This window comes from Hemibagrus wyckioides, linkage group LG24 (genome assembly GCF_019097595.1).
Source record: "Hemibagrus wyckioides isolate EC202008001 linkage group LG24, SWU_Hwy_1.0, whole genome shotgun sequence".
Taxonomy (NCBI): Eukaryota; Metazoa; Chordata; class Actinopteri; order Siluriformes; family Bagridae; genus Hemibagrus; species Hemibagrus wyckioides.
In genome coordinates, this window is record NC_080733.1 from 11,455,658 (window position 1) to 11,475,841 (window position 20,184).

At 36.5% G+C, this 20,184-nt stretch overlaps 1 protein-coding gene across 1 annotated transcript; it reads left to right on the forward strand.

Moving 5' to 3' along the window:
- The first annotated feature begins 440 nt into the window (after positions 1-440).
- Positions 441-18,628, forward strand: ago2 (argonaute RISC catalytic component 2). Its single transcript, XM_058377886.1, has 19 exons — positions 441-682; positions 3,735-3,936; positions 4,019-4,139; positions 4,356-4,537; positions 5,273-5,409; positions 5,498-5,632; positions 5,722-5,809; positions 5,973-6,120; positions 6,214-6,333; positions 6,435-6,557; positions 6,663-6,796; positions 7,056-7,240; positions 7,360-7,519; positions 7,630-7,720; positions 8,489-8,683; positions 8,771-8,905; positions 8,993-9,094; positions 9,421-9,620; positions 10,351-18,628. The coding sequence occupies exons 1-19, from the start codon at positions 658-660 to the stop codon at positions 10,457-10,459; spliced, it is 2,592 nt and encodes an 863-aa protein (XP_058233869.1). The 5' UTR covers positions 441-657; the 3' UTR covers positions 10,460-18,628.
- Positions 18,629-20,184: the final 1,556 nt, after the last annotated feature.

Consider the following 20,184-nt stretch of genomic DNA (forward strand, 5'->3'; position numbering starts at 1 on the left):
AAAGGATACTTACAGGACTTAAAGGAGACTTTTGATAGATACTGACCACTGCAGACTGGGAACAAGAGCTGCAGTTTTGGAGATGCTCTGATCCAGTTGTCTAGCCATCACAATTTGGCCCTTGTCAAACTCGCTCAAATCCTTACGCTTGCAAATTTTTCCTGCTTCTAACACATCAGCTTTGCGGACAAAATGTTCACTTGTTGTCTAATATATCCCACCCACTAACAGGTGCCATGATGAGGAGATACATATATATTCATATATATATTCATTTCAAGTCTATTAATTCCATTGGAAAAGTCGCCCCTACCAAGATGGCGCCGTTGTTGACGTGTGTGGACCGCCGACATTTTTGAACGGCCGACTTCTTGTGAATGGTAGAGGCGGGATTTATCTGAATACGGGTGGGAAATGCCTGGTTGCAGATTTGTCGAGTACACAGCAGGTCGTGTTGTGACGGGGGATGGGAGTGGGGATTTCTCTCGCGGTCTTGTAGTTCAACTCTGGTCTAAAACGTTGTTTTCTTTGTGAAAACAGGCTTTGTAGCCGATAAGCTGACGTTTCTACCCGCGGGCGGATGCACCTCGCGACGTCTGAAAAGCGAAAATAATATCTGCACGCGCTCGGCCAGGTCTGCTTACAAAAACGGCTGAAATGTATTCGAGCGGAGCAGCGAGTGGTGAGTTAACCGCTACAGCGCGAGCTCACTGGCTAACAGCTAACAGCTAGTTTTGGAATTGTTATGCTAACTGAGGTGTATGTATTCACTAACTACCAAAACACCTGTCCAGTAAAGATGTTAATTCGACGAACCTAAAAGCAGAAGAGGGTAAAATAAATAAATAGCGAGTTCCTTTAGGTGTTTTTTAAACCCGCATGCTTGCTATGTTATTGTTAGCAAGCTAAAGGAGTCTTTCAAGTGGATGTGGCTAAGTAGCTAGCGTTGCAAACTTGCCAGAGTTGCTAGCTTAGTTGTTTATATTAATATGTGTGTGTGTGTGCAGAAATAAGAAAAAAGACAGTTTTAAAATAACAAAGCTAACTAGCTGTAACCTATGCTAGGTGATATTTCCAGGGTAGTAACAGTAGTTAAGCTAGCTGTGTTTCCTCCGACCCCAACAAGTTCCTTACTTTAATTATTCGGCGCTATGGTTATCTACTGATCTCAATAGTCTAATTTGTAACTTTGCTGGATAAAAACATCATTAGCAATGGCGTTTTAATATGACGGCCTTTAAGCAGATTAGCCAGTGGAGGAATGATGTGAGGTTTATGAGGCGAGAAAGCAATGTTGTTGTTGAATAAACTCCTTCAGCTTTTCTTTCAGTCGAATCTCTCTCTCTTATTACTATTACTGGTCTTCTAGGAGTTAACCTTAGTCTTAACCTAAGATTCACAAACTTCAGTTAAAACTCACAGTGTAAGAGTTTAGATTAGGAGTGTTTAACTGGTCGTTTATGATGGAACAGCTGTATAAAGTGCCTTGTTTATTTTAATGCCATATTTTCATTTCCATCTCCTTGAACTCTGAACAGGTGAGACCTCTGGTTTGACATGTTATCACTTTTTCGGAACAGACCGGAGAGGATAAATAAATATAATAAACTATAAAAGTTTAATGTGGAAATGCCTTCCTTTCTCAGTAAGCTGCATTTAGGTGAATAATTAACATAAACATATGACCGGATCAAACTGAGGCACGGGATTGCCTACAGACATTGTGTTTAGTTGATGCTTGAAGGAAAAAATTGGAATTGCTTTACTTAAGACACTTTTATTTATTTATTTTTGAAAGCATACATTGATACTGCTAAGAATATTTATTTATTTATTTTAACATGCACTGATACTTCTATTAAGAACGATACTTCTACTAAAAATATTTATTTATTTTAATTTTTTAATTAAAATTTTAAACACATGTTGATACTTCTATTAAGAAGTATCAACTAAGGTTTAAAAAAAAATACTAAAATAAATAAATAAAAAGTCTGAAGTACAGCAACTCCAAATTTTTTTTTAAGTGTTTGGTTCAATCATCTGAAATACTTTGCTGGGTCCATCCCCAAGTTACGAAGATGCAGGTTTTTGGGTCATTATATTTTTAAATGTAAAACCTTTAAGTGTTGGAAATTGAGCTAGGTGTTGGTGCATCCCAGTTTTTCTTTTTATATATTTTATATGCACATGTACAGGTGAAGATGATATCTTTGGAATTCGTTTAATTTCATATAAAAGTGGGTAAAAAGAAATAGTGCAAACCATGAAGACATCCTTAACCTTAAACTTTAGATCTTGAATTGTGTGAGTTGTTCTGAGTTTGTGTGAGATGATGTTGGATATGCTCTAGGTGGAGTAGATTGCTCGAAATTAGCGTTTCTGTGGACTCTAGATAAAGAGTCGAGAAACGCTGCAGCGCTGATCAGGTTGAGATCCAGTTTGGCTCATGCAACTATCTTCCAAACGTGTCGCATTTCTGGGTTTGATAAACTAGGTTGCGACACCCCCCCCATCCCCTCCTCGTTATTTAGCAGACTTTATTTTTTATTTTTTTTTAGTGTCAAGCTTTTCAATGTTTTATGGAACAGAGATCAGTTTGTTCAGTTAGCCAGAACATTTGACACTGTAATAATGACAGCAACTGTTCTATTTCTCTCTTGCTCTCTCTGGATGACCAGTAAAAAGAATGTTTTCTATTTCATTGGTCAGTAGTGTTTGATTAATTTGACTAGTATGGCCAATGCATCACATAATCTAAGACTAACAATAAAACATTACTTAGCAAAACGTTGGGTTGTAATTCTTGAAATATGGAAGTTTTTTTGTAAGGAAATTGTCGTTTAGCCTTTGTGGAAGGAGTTTCCAGTGTCAGCATTTTGTAACAGAGCTAAAGTTTATGGGATGTTGTACTTTATTGTTTCTCAGTAATATGCAACATTTTTTGTCTTAACATAAAGAAAGACAAAAATGGCATCAGTTTTCAGCAGCCTTAATGTAAGCAGTAACAATATCTACCTTCTTTTTTGTAACTATAAACTGCAAAAAAGTATGGCATGCTGTTTTATTAATCTAAAGAAAAATGTAATTGTTAGCAAGTTACTGTGATATAAGGAGAATAAAATAATTTGGGTCATTCCGTTAAGAAAATAATACAAGCTACATCACAGCTGATTGTTGTCACCTATTGTACACATACTCAGGGTTTAATTCATATTTAGACTAAATGTAATATATTTGAACTTTGAAATATATTCTCTCTTTCTCAGACACAAACACACAACCCTGGTTAGTGTCTTAAGTGTATACCTGCAGAGCATATGCATGTTGGATGAGATTTAGTTTGACATTGATTTTGCACTTGACATGTATAAAGGGCATGTGACCTTTTTCAGGGTCACTAAGTTTTCTTAAGCTGTAATGACTTTATAAAAACTATATTGTCTTCATGTTTTACATGAAATGCAGTCAACATTCTGTGGGGATTACCTCTTTACTTGATTTAGTGTGTACACCACTGAGATGTATTTCTGTGGCATTTAAAGATATGTAAATTTGTCTCTTTATTTTCTTATAAATACAAACTCTCCCCTAACAAGCAAAGGTCAGACAATGGAAGGATTATCGGTTGTAATAATCAGTGTGTCAATAAAGCTCGTCCTTAAATAGTTTAATACAGTAATAATTGAGAATTCAGCTCGGCTTATCTGAAACTTGTCTGTTCACTCCATCAGCTCCTCTGTCTCCTCCACCACCACCACCACCACCACCACCACAAGAGTATGTGTTCAAACCACCCCAGAGGCCAGACTTTGGCACCATGGGCAGGACAATCAAACTGCAGGCCAACTTCTTTGAGATGGAGATTCCAAAACTGGAGGTGTACCATTATGACATTGACATCAAACCTGAGAAGTGCCCACGCAGGGTCAACCGGTAACCTGGAGCTCTTGAATCAAATCTCAAAGTTGGAAAATACCAGCGAGTTTTGTATCTGAACACACCTTTTGTTTTCCAGTGAAATTGTCGAGCACATGGTCCAGCACTTTAAAACACAGATCTTTGGTGACCGAAAGCCTGTGTATGACGGGAGGAAGAATTTGTACACGGCGATGCCCTTACCCATAGGGAGAGACAAGGTGAGTGGAAATTGTACAGGTACCGACATTCTAATCTGAATAGTTTGACTTCTTAATTGGGATTTGAGTGAATAGTTTGACTTTTTCATTGGGAAAGTGATTTTGGACTGAAAAATGTTTGTGTGACTAGACATAAAATAATGTTTGTAAGAATCATTTAAGACATCGGAGTAAACCAAATGAGCATGTGTAATTTCTTTTGTAATTTTGTCCCAGGTGGAGCTGGAGGTGACTATCCCTGGAGAAGGGAAAGACAGGAGCTTTAAAGTGGCCATAAAGTGGGTTTCCTGTGTTAGCCTGCAAGCTCTTCATGAAGCTTTGTCTGGACGACTGCCAAGCATCCCTTTTGAGACCATTCAGGCTCTAGATGTGGTCATGAGACATTTGCCCTCCATGAGGTCAGTTGATATATTTTTATCTCTAAGGATAAAATCAGATATTTAAAGCACATGTTTCGGTTTAACAGTCCAGCCATTCCCCACAGAGTAATTAAATCAGACTTCGCAGAGATTCTCATACTTTATTGAAGCCCATTCTATTTTTAATTGCTATCCTTCATATTTTATCTGGTGTATTTCATGCATTGTTTAATTAGACAGTTTGAGCATATTTGTATTTGCAGTTCTAATTTGATTTCGTCAATGTGCCTTAATCTCTCACCACAAGAGAGCACTGTTTGATCATCTGATGCTATTATAACTTTTTAAATCAATTGTCATAAATATCTATATATTTACTGAGGACCCTCTTGATATGTTTCTCTTAATATCAACTTGAGATGATTGTCAGATAAAGACAGATTGTAGGAAAACAACTGTGTGTGTGAATGAACATTTAGCAGTAAAGCTACAGATTTATGAGTGGCTCGTTTGAAGCCAATAACTTTGCTTTAAGAATTGTGCCAATCAAGTGACACACGTCAAATTCTGGGATTATAAACCTATTCTGTTTGCATTAAGAAATAGATTATAATTAATTGCTTCAATATTTATTGTAACACTGCTAAAAGAAATTTAATTATTGACTTTTATGTAGACTTATTTGTTCACTTAAGTACATGTAACTGCAGCATCTGTATTAATGCCAATGAATTCATGTACTGTAAACACACTCTGGTTATGTCTTCATCCCAGGTACACACCTGTTGGCCGCTCATTCTTCACACCTTCTGAAGGCTGCTCCAACCCTCTTGGTGGTGGAAGGGAAGTCTGGTTTGGCTTCCACCAATCTGTTCGTCCATCTCTTTGGAAAATGATGCTTAACATTGACGGTATGGCCAGTTAATAGATTTTTGTTTTGGTGAATATGTTCTTATAAATTTCTGAATTTGTTCATTGGTTTTTAATTTGTTTTATTAGTATCGGCAACGGCATTCTACAAAGCCCAACCAGTGATCGAGTTCATGTGTGAGGTTTTGGACTTTAAAAGCATCGATGAACAGCAGAAGCCCTTAACAGATTCCCAAAGAGTCAAGTTCACAAAGGAGATAAAGGGTAAACACATCTTGTAAATGCTGATGCTTTTTGCATTTAGAGCACAACAGTAGCACCTTTACCATATCCAACTTTGTGTGCTCCTGCAGGTCTGAAAGTAGAGATCACACACTGCGGGCAGATGAAAAGGAAATACAGAGTTTGTAATGTAACCAGGAGACCAGCCAGCCACCAGACGTAAGAGCTCTTTTTCAAAAAGCTGTCTTAATTAATATTGATTCTTGGTCATTTCCCCTCATACACTTCGCAAATATACGTCTCTGTCTGTGAACATCAGACCTTCTGACCTCAGATTGAGTATATTGTGGATTTTGACGTTTTATTCTCTGCTGTACTACAGGTTTCCCTTACAGCAGGAGAATGGGCAAACTATTGAATGCACTGTGGCACAATACTTTAAGGACAAATACAAACTAATACTTCGATATCCTCATCTTCCATGTTTACAAGTTGGGCAAGAGCAAAAGCACACTTACCTTCCTCTTGAGGTTAGTTCAAGTGGAAACGTACTTTTTTGAAGGAAAACCTTTTATATGTACTTTTATGTCTTTATCTCTTGACTTCTTTTTGGTTTGTGTTAGGTTTGTAACATAGTGGCTGGACAGCGATGCATCAAGAAACTGACAGACAATCAAACCTCCACTATGATTCGTGCCACAGCCCGGTCAGCCCCTGACCGACAGGACGAAATCAGCAAATTGGTCAGTTTGTTTCTCTGCTGTGTAGCTCTATCGAATATAAAGTCAGTAAACTGCCTTGAATTTGGTTTATTTAATTATTTTTGGATTCTTATTTATTACAGATGAGAAGTGCCAACTTTAATAGTGACCCTTACGTGCGAGAGTTTGGGGTCATGGTCAGAGATGAAATGACCGAAGTGAATGGCCGAGTCCTCCAGGCACCATCAATTCTTTATGGAGGACGGGTACAAACTACTTTTTTCCCTCTTTTTTCTAAAAATGTAATTATTGAATAGTGTGTGATAAATTTATGTACAGGTTTATTGATTTTATATACGTTTTTCTACCAGAACAAGGCAATAGCTACCCCAATCCAAGGTGTATGGGATATGAGAAACAAGCAATTCCATACTGGGATAGAGATCAAGGTTTGGGCCATCGCCTGCTTTGCTCCACAAAGGCAATGCACTGAAATCTTATTAAAGTAAGTCGCCATTCACTTACAGTATCTTGTTTGAAAACTTACTTTCAAGAGTTTATTTAACTGTAGAATCTGGAGTTTGAGGTGTTCATGTTTTGTACTAGTTACTGTAAGGTTGTGATTTCAGTTTACCAGTACTGCTAAGAGGGGGGCACACTACTGGGTCCTTGAACAAACATTATAGAGTTCTTCAGCTATATAAATCTTCTGCCAGTAAACATCATAGTAAATGTATTTCCTTTTTGTTCTGTGTACTTTGTAGAGCATTTACAGACCAGCTGCGCAAGATTTCTCGTGACGCAGGCATGCCCATTCAAGGCCAGCCCTGCTTTTGTAAGTACGCTCAGGGAGCTGACAGTGTGGAGCCCATGTTCAAACACCTGAAGTACACTTACCAAGGCCTGCAGCTGGTCGTGGTCATTCTTCCAGGGAAGACGCCCGTCTATGGTAACTCAACATCAACGCTAATTTTTATTTTTATGAACTATCTAACACAGATTTTGATGACTGATGTTACTGCATGTTTCTGTTTTGTAACCTGGCTTCTTTGTTTCATGTTCTCAAAGCGGAGGTGAAGCGTGTCGGGGACACAGTTCTAGGAATGGCCACTCAGTGTGTCCAGGTGAAGAATGTCCAGAAAACCACTCCACAGACACTATCTAACCTCTGTCTGAAGATCAATGTTAAGCTGGGTGGAGTAAACAACATTCTGCTTCCACAGGGAAGGTGAGCACAGATTAGATCTTATGGAAGAATTTCAGTTTGATGTACTGATATTGGAGTAGCTTTGGAGTAGCTTTTTGTCTAAAATCAAGCTTTGATGCTTTGCTCTCCAGGCCCCTTGTTTTCCAGCAGCCTGTAATTTTCCTGGGTGCAGATGTGACTCATCCTCCAGCAGGAGATGGAAAGAAGCCCTCCATTGCTGCAGTAAGTCAAAACTGATATTGCAAAAAGTTAGATTTGGGAGGGAAAGTGATATGAAGACTAGTGAGTCTACTTAGTGCTGCCAGAGGTCAGGGTTATTTAAACATTCAGCTTAACATGTTGCATTGCTACCAGCAAAATAAATTAATTGTTAGACAGATTATCAATGTACACATCTGAATAATTATGTTTTTCAATAGTTTCGCAATGAATAAAATATCATTAGTCTGTCCTTGTAGGAAAACAATCCATAATGATTTGTTATATTTTCCTATAACATTGAACTGTTTTATTTCTTTATATGGCAACAATTTCCCCATGTTAATGATTTTAATACATTTATAAAGCATTTTTATCCTTTTTCATTTAACCAATTTCAGCATAAAACTTACTTGTATTTAAGTAATATAAAATATTGCTTGTCATGTTAAAAAAAAAAAACTATCAGATTTTTCCAGTTTGGAAAAGCTTAAGTAACAACTTTATGCCTGACTGTTATAAAGCATGGATACCATAGGATCCTCAGTAAATGCCAAACAGCCCGAAAATTTCAACACACCCATATTTATAAACGTTTATATAATTTATGAATTGCGAGTGTTCATTATTTAAGTCCTTGTTATATTTGTTACCAAAGAAGCAATGTAATGTTTGAATAAATGTACTTTAAAAAAAAAAAAAAAAAACAGCTATAAACCTAGAGTTTACCAACCTAAAATTGTTATACAGAATTAATGGACATTTTAACAAACGTGTTCCTGTCTGGTTTAGGTGGTCGGTAGCATGGATGCTCACCCAAGCCGGTACTGTGCCACAGTGCGGGTTCAACAGCACCGCCAAGACATCATTCAGGACTTGGCTGCAATGGTGAGAGAACTGCTGATCCAGTTCTACAAGTCAACCCGCTTCAAACCCACTCGTATTATCTACTACAGAGATGGCATTTCAGAAGGTCAATTCAATCAGGTAAACTACTGATCTAAATGTTACATTTTCCTTTAAAATCTTTCTATTTTTTAGTCGTGTATTTGATTGTTGGTTTTGATGTTGAAGGTCCTGCAACATGAGTTGTTGGCAATCCGTGAGGCCTGTATAAAGCTAGAGAAGGACTACCAGCCAGGCATCACTTTTGTAGTAGTCCAGAAGAGACATCATACTAGGCTTTTCTGTATGGACAGGAACGAGAGGGTTGGTTACTTCAGTAACATTACATCTTATATATTGTATTTCTTGACATGTGGCCTTTGGGGAACTTATGGATTCTGTTTGTTTTAGGTTGGAAAGAGTGGAAACATCCCTGCTGGCACCACAGTTGACACGAAAATCACTCATCCATCTGAATTTGACTTTTACCTTTGCAGCCATGCGGGTATTCAGGTACTAACTTCAAAGAATGCTTGCAATTGTATCTGCAGGCCATTTTTGTTCATTTTGTATATTTGAATGCAAATTTAGTTGCCTATGTTGCAAGGGGAGTAAAAAAAAAAGTACTTACTGCAAAAAAAATTTATCTGTGAATCTGCATTTGTTTCTGCTTATAAAATTATTAGTTTTCTAGACGTCTACTTGCTAGATTCATACACAAATGAAATGTTGAAATGTAAGGGATTTTGTTGATGTGTTTAAACAGTTAACGTTGCTTCTAAGAACAGGAAATCCTCTTGCTTACATAAATTAACCTTCCATGCTGATTCACTCCACAGGGTACTAGCAGGCCATCTCACTATCATGTGTTGTGGGATGACAACCATTTCACTTCAGATGAGCTACAGGTACTCACATACCAACTGTGCCACACCTACGTACGCTGCACCCGCTCTGTTTCTATTCCTGCACCTGCTTACTATGCTCACCTTGTGGCATTCCGAGCACGCTACCATCTGGTAGACAAGGAACATGACAGGTATGCAACCCTGAGACCTTATTGTCCTTAACCTTTTCATTCTTTGATTATAGGGCTGAATGATATAACAAAAATATATGTTAATAATGGTCAAACTTATTTTCTAAGGTCTGTTGTTTTATTTTTGTAAATGGTAAAAAAAAATGTATAGTCAATTTCTGTATTTATTATGCAGCATTATTGTTTTTATGGCAGTTTGTTAGCCAACCTAACAAAGGAAACTCTTCAGCACATTCTTACTTCTGTGGTAGTAAATTAGTACAAAAAAACCCCCACAAAATGTAAAATGTGTTTCCTATATGGCCAAAAGTTTCTTACCCTAAACTTTTACCACAAAGCTGGAAGCACACAACTGTGTAGCATGTCTTTGTATGCTGTAGCATTAAGAATTCTCTTCCCTGGAACGAAGATGCCCAAGCATGTCCCAGCATGTTCAAGTTCCATGAAGACATCGAGTACAATTCACAGAGCTCTGACCTTAACCCCAATTAACACCTTTGGGGAGAACTGTGATGCTGACTTCTGTGATGCAGGCCTCCTTGTATGACACAAGTGGCTGACTTCATTAATGCTTATTATAATTGGTTATTATACCAGTAAACGAGAGACAAAATCTGGAAGTGAATACTCAAAAAGTGCATTGGTGTGATTGGTGAAGTGTCCACGTACCTTGGCCATATAGTGTATGTCTGGATATTGATTTGTTTGTGTTTATAATTTCTTTTCATAGTGCTGAAGGCAGCCACACATCAGGCCAAAGTAATGGTCGAGATCAGCAGGCCCTGGCTAAAGCTGTGCAGATCCACCAAGACACACTGCGCACCATGTACTTCGCCTGAGCTCTGCCAGAGTTGAGTCTCATATCCTCAAACACCATGTGTCTATATGTTTAACATACCCCGTTCATCTGGGGGGTCTCCAAATGTGCACATAGATAACTCGCAACATTTCACACATTCAAGGTCTTTGTTATCTTTGTATTTATTTGAGTTGCAAGGAAATATTTTTGTCCATTCGTTCTATGCTTTTACACTGACAGTTCTGACTTTGCTTTGGGGTTTGTTATTATTGATATTATAATTATGCCAAGATTGATGGATTAGAACTTTTGATGAAGTTATGCCATTAAGGTTGCAGGAAAGATAGATTTGTGGAACCTCTGTCAGTACTGACTTAGAAGGACTTCAGGACACAAGTACTTACTGTTCTTTTTATGTTTCTTTCACGTGTACTAACAAATCTGTCAGTGTTTTTTGTTTTTTTGATTTTTTTTTAATTTTTTGGGGGGTTTTTTGGTTTTTGTTAGTCCTCAACTAAGTCATTCTTCTGTAGTTGATTAAGCTGGTTTCTTGACTACCAACCGACAGACTATACTTTTTTTAATGAAAATCAAATCTTTCTATTATAACATGGACACATTGAACAGTTTTTTAGGCCAGTGGAAGATTAATCAGCCAGAAATCTGTAATTCTCTCACCATGAGAAGAGTGTTTTGACAATCAGCTATCTTCTGAGTCTGAAGAGGGAATTGTAGTTAATACAGGACTGGTTCCTGAGACCAGCACCCATTTTTTGAACCAAACCTGTTAGTAAATTATTCTATTTCTACCTTAGTTTTCTTTTTTGTTTTCCCAACAATATCTGTTAGACTATCACAGTTAGACTGTAAAGATAAGTACTAATATCGTGTGAGATTAGTCTCTGTGTACTGCTGATTATTATTATTACGTCTACCACAAGTCCAGCCTAAAGCGTTGCTTTCTTAAAGGACCACTCCATCGTTTTGAGACTAATCTTTATCTACTGCATCTGTAGTGTATGACTGATTACTACTTATTATAATGTATTTTTCTCTCTCCTGAGAAAAGATCAGAAAGCCTGTTTCTGTGAAACCTAATTATAAACGAAGCCAAAGGGCAACTGTTGCATGATATTAAACATTTACAATACCTGACTACATAACACAAAATCCAAAATGTTACTTGATGAGACAGACATTAAAGATGAAGTTTTATTCCACTTTCACTGGGACAGTAACGACAAATTCTGGGCACAATTTTCTTAGGATTTTGGATCTTCAAACAAACTCATTCTACAAACCAAAGTTGTTTTATATTTCCATGCCCCAATTTCCCCCATGCCCAAGTTTTGAGTAAATGAGTTTTCTTATCTTTTCTTGGTACACAGAGAAGTCTGCAATTATTTTTTTGTGTTATCTGCCTGTGCATTAGAGATGCAGTGGATAGAAATCAGGTTTAACAAACCCTGGAGTATTACTTTAAGCGTCTTGTGATTCTGTCAGCCTCTGCTGTGGTGGTGCAGAAATCATGATGTAAAGGACATATGATTATAATTTCTTTATCATTATTTTATGTATCTATGTCCAAGATGGTGAGCTGCATATTGTTATTGTATACACACACTGATGGCTCATGGAACCATGGCCTTAATGGTAGGGAGGTCTTGAGGATTATGGGAAAGTGTTTGTTGGTTATAGATATCCAGTTAGCCACATTACACTTGAATGTGTTACGCACCTTATTTTTTGCCCAAATGTCAGTGATAACGCAATAGCCTTTACCGTAGAAGGTTTTTGACTGTTCTATTGATTATGAATTTGAGGACTCCTATTGTGCAACTCTTTTTTTTTTTTTGCATCTCTGGTGCTCTGGAGCTCTTAAGAGCTTTGTAGTGTCATTGAGTTTGTCCAATAGGTGAGTGGTTTTAGTTTTTGTTGAAAGGCTTTTGAGATCGTGGGGTAGATTAGCAAATAATTCAACAATTTGTTAAAATCGAACTACTATTGTGTAGGCTTTTTTTTTTTTAACTGTTATAAATGCAGATATTATCAGAACATTGATTAGCTTCCCCATAAGTTTCACATTTAACTTTAAATAATCTATAGCTGAACATTTTTAAACTTTTTATACCTATGCATTTATAATCAAGAGATTTTAGTGTGTTTTTTGTGTATATAATGACTTTAGATAATGTGTATTGTAGTCATTTTAAGCTTTAATAGATTGCATAGAGAAAAACCCTCTTCCTATTGTAGCAGTATTAGCCTATAGAATATTCTATTTTTATTATAGCAGACAATTAGATACAACTTTCAGTTAGTCCTGTTAGCCAAGAAAGATTACACATATGTAAACATACTGTTATCCACAGTAACTGAAGCACAACAAATGATCGGTGCTAAACCTTTTCCTGAAACAAATATTTTATGTACAATGACATCACAGTAAATGAGAAAAAAAAAAAATCAACCATAGGACTGATTCTTAAGGTTGATTTTCTTCAGCATTTTTACCAGCGTTATTCATTACTGTCATTTTCTGACCGAACTGTGTTGCAGGGGCATTTTAGTTCTCAGTCTCGAATACTTGACTTAGTTATTTTTCATATTTGACGCTGGTCTCTAAACTTGCAGATGCACTTTGAAGGGCATTGGACATGTACCATTAGTAATTGTGTAGAAATGGCTAGCTGTCCTACCTCTTGTTGCCTGTTTCTAATATAATGGTAACATCACTGCGTTAGTCATTTCTTTATAATTACACAAGTGGTGGTGTTAGAATAAAATTTCTTTCTCTCAAAGTTTCCGGGCATCTTTTAGTGTCACTTAACTCAGAAATGACCGAAAGGCATATCTATTCTTGGTGCCATTTAAATCTGAATTGCCATACTTTTTTTTATTATTATTATTATTATTATTATTATTATTTCTAAATAAGGACTATTTGAACAAAGTGCTAAACATTCAGAGCTTTGAAGTAACCCTGCATGTTTAGAATGAAATTCACCAAATGGATTTGAAAGAGCCTTATCTATTCTCAATCTTTCTGCAAGTGCACAGTGTGCATTTATACATTCTTAACCAACTGGCTGTTAATTTGGAACAATATATTTTGTGTCATTTATACATTCAGGTTTGCACATCTGGTGAGCTGTTATTTATCACTTGGCTTAGAAAACAACCGAAGTGAGCAATTTAAACCAGTTTTCTTTTTTGTCCTATGTGGTTTCAACTTCACCTACCTTTTTATTGGTTTTCAGTTCTACAGTTCCCTTTGTCCTGCAAATATGACCGTGATTACATTACAGCTTTTACTTTACCTAAGTTTTAGAATTTTACCTTTTAAAGCCAGCACCTTAGGTTGTCAGAACTCTTTAAGCATATGCAATTCTTATATAATAAAAAGAAAACGTATAACTAAGGTGGTTTTGCACTATATGAATAGGTATGGACTGGATTATTTTTTTGGAAAGATGAGAATGTTGGTTGTCCTCTTTAATCACCATGAATGCTAGTGGGTACTGCGGTTGTTTTTCAGATTGTTTTACATTTTGGTGCATGCACACACAAGCTAATTGGTGCAGAATCTGAAACTCCACATATATAATGAATCCTGACATTTGAATAACTATGCAAAAACTGATCTTGGTTCAGAGCCATTCATCCTATTGTAGTTTTTTGGACATGTTCAAATTGGATTAGTTTTATGATCCCTAGTGGTTTTGTATGCAAGTTTGATTTTAAACTCCATTCTTTCAAAGACTCGACTGATTTTTATATAACGTCTGAGATGTAATGGAGTTCATTGAAAATGGATCGATCTTTTAAAATATGAAACTGCCATTTGTATTCAAGTTTTTTTTTTTCTTTCTTTTTAATGATGTCCAGTGTAATCCAAAACAAATGACGACAATGTAATGCTGGATGTGGTGAAATTCGGTGTTTTAAATTAAGACAAACGAATCCTTTCGTCTATGCACAGCACAACCACATAGCGCATTTTGTGATAGCATGGAAAAGCTAAATGAGAATCAGCTTGGTGCTGTTTTAAAATTGCAATGCAAAAGGTACCCTTTTTTGGTAAATCCATTATATGACTCAATAACTGTAAGCTGTTTTGCTAAATGTCTAGACAGGATTGTACAGATCTGAGATTTCCTCTTGATTGGCAAGAGTCAAATGAATTTTTATTTGAGGATATTCAGTAACGCTCTCTAATGAATAAACTTTTCTTTAACTTTGCACTCTAACTTCCTGCGTGTTACCGAATAGAATAATCAAAGCCTCACAAGTCTACTGAAAATATATAACATGGGCTAAAGCGCGAGGGGGAAGAAAAAAAAAAAAGACCATAGCATATATGAAGATACTTATTGGCATAAGTAATACGCATACATGTATATCAGCTACAGTTCTGATGTGAGCAAGTTAACATTTGTGTTTATTACTGACATATGGACAAATCTTTCTGTTGCTTGTGTTTGAGGTGCTGCACTGTAATAATCGTGTATACTTAGGGCAATATTGTGTTGTTGCTGTTGTTGTACCTTTTAGTACCCCCCCACCCCCCAATATTCCATACTGCCACTATTTCAAACTATATCCTGATACCCAGGTTATACTAAGGATCTTGGTTCCAATCACTGCTCGTCGTCTCCAAAAAAAGAAAATTCAGAAATTAATCTGCTCCATGTCACTATATGCACAAATGTGTAAATTATTCAGCAGGTCACCTTTTGGATTTATTTTTGCCAATGACATTTGACACCATTTTATTATCCAGATGTACATTCTAAAGTGATTTTACGGAGGAAAAAAAAATCAGCAAGGTCTGTTTTCGATAAGAAGTATTCATCTCATCGAAAAAGCATAAACTCGTATGTACATAAAAATACTGAAATGCAGTGTTCCTGTGTTCAAGGTTGAAAATCATTTTAAAAAAAATATCACTTAATAACCTGGCTTTTTATACCAACTTTGAAAACTACCTCAGAACAATTTAGGGTGCTAACCTTCTCTCTCTCTCTCTCTCTCTCTCTCTCTCTCTCTCTCTCTCTCTCTCGGCATATACTCGCTGTCCACTTTATTATGAACAGGAACCCCTGTGCTCTTGCATATTTATGCTGTTATCAGTCAATCATGAGGCAGCAGCACAATGCATAAAATCATACAGATGCAGGTCAAGAGCTTCGGTTAATGTTATACCTATGAAACAGTAGAATAAAGAAAAAGTATGATGTCTGACTGAGCATTTTGTGTGTGAAAATCCCAGTAGGTCAGTGGTTTCTGAAATACATACCACAATCAAATTCACAAAGATGAAACTTTTTTTGTTAGATGGGAACAGTAACTGGAGCACCTGACCTGTATCTGCATGATTTTTGCATTGTGCTGATGTCACATGAATGGCTGAATAGGTAATGGCGTAAATGTGTTCCTAGTTAAGTGGACTGGACTGTATGTATGGTGTATGGATGTGTGTGTGTGTGTGTGTGTGTGTGCATGTGTACATAGACAATGAATTATAGTGACCAAACAGCTCAAGCCAATACTCCATTTTTGAATTTTTGCTTTTTCATATTGTTGTCGAGATGAGGGACATCCTATCAAACAAACAAAAAAAAAATATGCAGGGGACCAAATTGTGAAAGGACATTCTGTGGACTGTAAACTGTAGTCATAATAGAGTATTCATTTTGTTTCATCAAAAACTTTATTATTGCCTTCGGTCATAGTTTGGCAAGGACACACGCACAAGGAAAAGTTACTAATAAGGTCTGGCAGTATGACAACATGACTGACACAATCTCGATACACTTTTTCGTTATCATCATCATCAGGTGTCCCTGCTTTCATAACTTTACTGTAAAAAGCAACTGACTACACAATTAAAACATGTTTGTACTAATTGGTTCATTTTTTTAATTTTTGCTTTGTTGGTAAACCTTGTTAGCAAAATGTATATCCTTTATCGCAAAAGTTTTGTGATTTTTAATATCTTTTGCCATATCGCCTATCCCTAGTTGCTAGTTTCTTGTTTGAGTGAACAGAGAGCAATAATTGCATTATTACTCTTCTCTACAGGGTGCATCATGGTGTATTTACTTTAGGTTATCATGTGGTTCCTCACCGAGTGCCATCTATAAGCATTTAGGTTTAATCTTGTAAGATTTTTGTGTTCTTTCCGTAATCATCAGTAGTGATGTGCCGTATTCAGGATCATGTATTGGGTTCACTTGCCTCAGTCAGCATTGTTCTGTTTTTGCAATACTACAGAAAGGCAGATTTGCTACATCCAAAAATCCTAGCATGTTTGTACATTTTTATTTTTTCTTAATGTTTCTCCATGTTTGGCAGCATGATTTCTAACAAACCAGCTTGTCAACATCGCTCTGTCTGAATGCTTGCATTAGCCGCCGTGGTTCTTCATTTTGATAAATATTCAGTATTGCAATAAACAAAATCGAGGCTCGTTTTGGTGAAAGCTCAACAGAAAGCGTCAGCAGCTCAAGAATAAGCTATTTGAAATAGTTTTGCGTATACTTTTTACCTTGCAATGTTTTACAAAGGGAATTTTCTGTTGAATAACGTGTTTGCAGAATACATTCTACTGATACACTGGCCTGTTTCCGTTGGTACAAAGGGTATGAAAATAAAATCAAAATTCTTGATATTTTTGTTGAGCTAAAGAGCTAAAGACATCCACTTTGTGTGTGTGTGTGTGTATTTGTGTGTGTGTGTGTGCCTTTTCAGATCTGTCATCTCCTGTATTTATATTTGGTGATGATTATTTTTAATTTGATAATTCATTGTCACAGCAAAGAATATATGAATTACTCATGCAACCTTGAGTGAATGCTGCATAGAACGATCAGTATTTGTATATTGCACTTTCTAATCAGTTTAAAAAAAAAATAATAAAAAAGCCCTGTTTAAAATTGGGCAGAGAAATTAAAAGAAAATTGAGACGAGGTATATTCTGCTATAATAGGATTGTTTTTTTTGTTTGTTTTTATTTTGTTTGTTTTTTAGAAAACAAAAGTGACTTTTTTCTAAAATGTGCGTAGACATGAAGTACCTCAGAAGCCTGATATATGCTGCATCATCTTCATTATTATTTTTTCTCTTGTGAACCTCATTGTCTTTCGTACATACAGTAATACAGTTTTCCCAACAGAGAGGTTGGATGTGCGTGCAAGGCAGTGCTTACACCTTTCTAAAATGTGTTTTTGGTTTGAATAAATCGTCCTTCTGACAGCAGTATTTACATTGGCTTTTTATTTGAGTGAAGGATAGATAGGTGCTGTGGAGTACATAGAGAATTCCTTTCTCTATGTAAAAAAAAAAAAAAAAAGTATTCTGTTTCGATTTTTGTTCATTTTTCATACTAATCTGGCGTTTAATGAAGATCGCAAATGGCAACTAATCAGACATAGTCCTAAAAGACTGCTGACTCAGGCATTGCTGTTTAAGGGCTATATCTGCTACTGAAACTCCGCCCTGTACTCACTCACTCGTGTCTTAAAGTAGCCCTGGATCTGCATTTATGGCTAAATCGTCATACAGTGTATCTGGCCTTAAACAGTGCACTATTAACCAAACCACGCAAATCAAGCATTTTTCTGCATCACTGCCAAGCTTGTACTAGATTTTTGCCGTAAATCTACCTCCTGGGAATTTAGGAGTGTCCTGGAAATACTTAGATTGAAAACAAATAATCTTCCATTACCTGTATCTGAAACCTCCAGGACGCTCTAGCTGAGGCTGTGTGTAAGCATGTTTTCATCCAAGCCATGAAAGTGACCAAAGTTTTTAGGAAGGCATTCTGGTGGCGCTGCCTCGCAGGCTCAAATCTCCTCCTCGCAACAGACATTGTATTTTTATTTTTTTTTTATTTTTAATTCCTACTTAAGCACCTGCCAAATTGAATTTACTGTCATTCCTGTTGAGAGCTTTTATATCTCAGTCATGTATTTGGACTCACTGCTCAGCTTTGTGTCTTTTGTTCTTTCATTTCATGTAAGGTGTGAGCTTTGAGTTTTTTGTTGTTTTTTTTCTTTTTCATTCATGCTTTTATGATTGCAAGCTCAATATATGCTGTAAACCCTGCTAGGATATAATGTGAATATCATTTAATATAGTTGACTTTTTTTTTTTTTTTTGCTTGAGTGTATATGGCATTGATTTAATAAACTTGATTTCCCTTCAATTGCTTTTTGTCCACTGAATTATTTATGTTGTGTGATATTCAGATGTCAAGAACAGCATGCAAATGCAATGTCTTTCACCAAGGTTATAAATGTTAGGGGAGGATGGGGAAACTTTGAGGAAGAACTTGCGTGTACTGTAAAATAAAAACATCTGGATATGAAGACCATGAACAGGATAATGTGCAAGCCAACAAACTGTTAGGGTGAATAACCAGGAATTACAGATCCAATATTTTGTAATAGCACAACATCTGAATCTCTTACTCTTGCAGGAAAAAGCCCCCAGGATCGTATGAAATGTCATGAGTGGTCAAAGAAGCCATTTGTCATTTCTTTTAAAGCCGTCTGCTTTCTGCGAGGTGAATTAACATTGCAATGTAAGCAACGATGAAGCTTCCTTCTCTAAACTATCCTTGACTCTTCTTACACTAGCCTCTTAAATTATGTCTATAGTCTCAAGGAGACGTGTCTTACCACTGTCGCCTCTGGGTTGCTCATTATGAAATAAATTTGAGGGTAAATTTATTCTTCATATCTGGAACGTTATATATTCCTGTAAAGATGATTTGAGACAATGACCATTGTTAAAAGCACTATACAAAATAAAATTTAATGAAATCATGCAGACCTAAATCAGCTTAGTTTCTTTAGGGGGCAGAGCTAATTTCCAGCCCAGAAAAAATGTAAAAAATCTAACAAGATGATGCCTAGAATGACTAAACTAAGCTAGATCCATTTCATCTGATATTCCTAAACAAATATCAAGGTAGCTTTGAAATCATATGATTATTTCTAGGTCCAGAAATGGTTACACACTACACCTTTAAGGTAAGATGAGTCAACTACAAGCACAGTTTCCCTCATCAACCAAAACAACAACCCATTCTTAAAGAATGGATTTAAATCAGCCAGTTAGGAGCTCGTTTTAGTGGCCGAAAGTAACCGAAAAACATCTCACTGATCTTTCCATACACCCAAAAATCTGGGGAGCTTCAATATTGTCAAAGCCATGTCAAAAAATAATAATATGGAAAATTGCACCTCTTTTGTTCTTTCCTGCAGTGTCTCATAAATTATACAATTCTTAAAATGCCAGACAAATTCCTCAACAGGTAGTCTACGTCTCACTATTCTAGAGCTTTAGTGTTTGGGTTTATTACCGCCATCATGTGGGCAATAAAAGAATGACAGGAGTTGATGCAGTGAGTGCAGACATTTTACCCAGGGGGCGCCTAAACTTCTGTGTTTGCCAGGATTCTGCTTTCATTCCTGTTTATTGAGATCATTTTGCTTGACATAACAATCATAATAAATTGTTTAACCACCAAACAACATTAACAAAGTAAACACAGATGATGTGGATTCTCCTGAGTACGTAATATCGCATCCCAGTCTGAAGGCAATGTTCATGTTTGGTATAAGGAAGCACAAAACATTTATATTCTATTTGATTCTACCTAGATTTAGAGTAGATTGTAGCTGTCATGCACATGTACATGCACAGATTACCATCCACAGTGTCTATAATCAGTCCTACACTGATAGAATACATGCT

Bases quoted from the DNA above. Each gene is read 5' to 3' on its own strand.
- ago2 (XM_058377886.1), top strand. From the start codon at position 658: ATGTATTCGAGCGGAGCAGCGAGTG. The intron at 6,334-6,434 runs GTCAGTTTGTTT...TATTTATTACAG, and splicing joins AGGACGAAATCAGCAAATTG to ATGAGAAGTGCCAACTTTAA. The intron at 7,721-8,488 runs GTAAGTCAAAAC...TGTCTGGTTTAG, and splicing joins AGAAGCCCTCCATTGCTGCA to GTGGTCGGTAGCATGGATGC.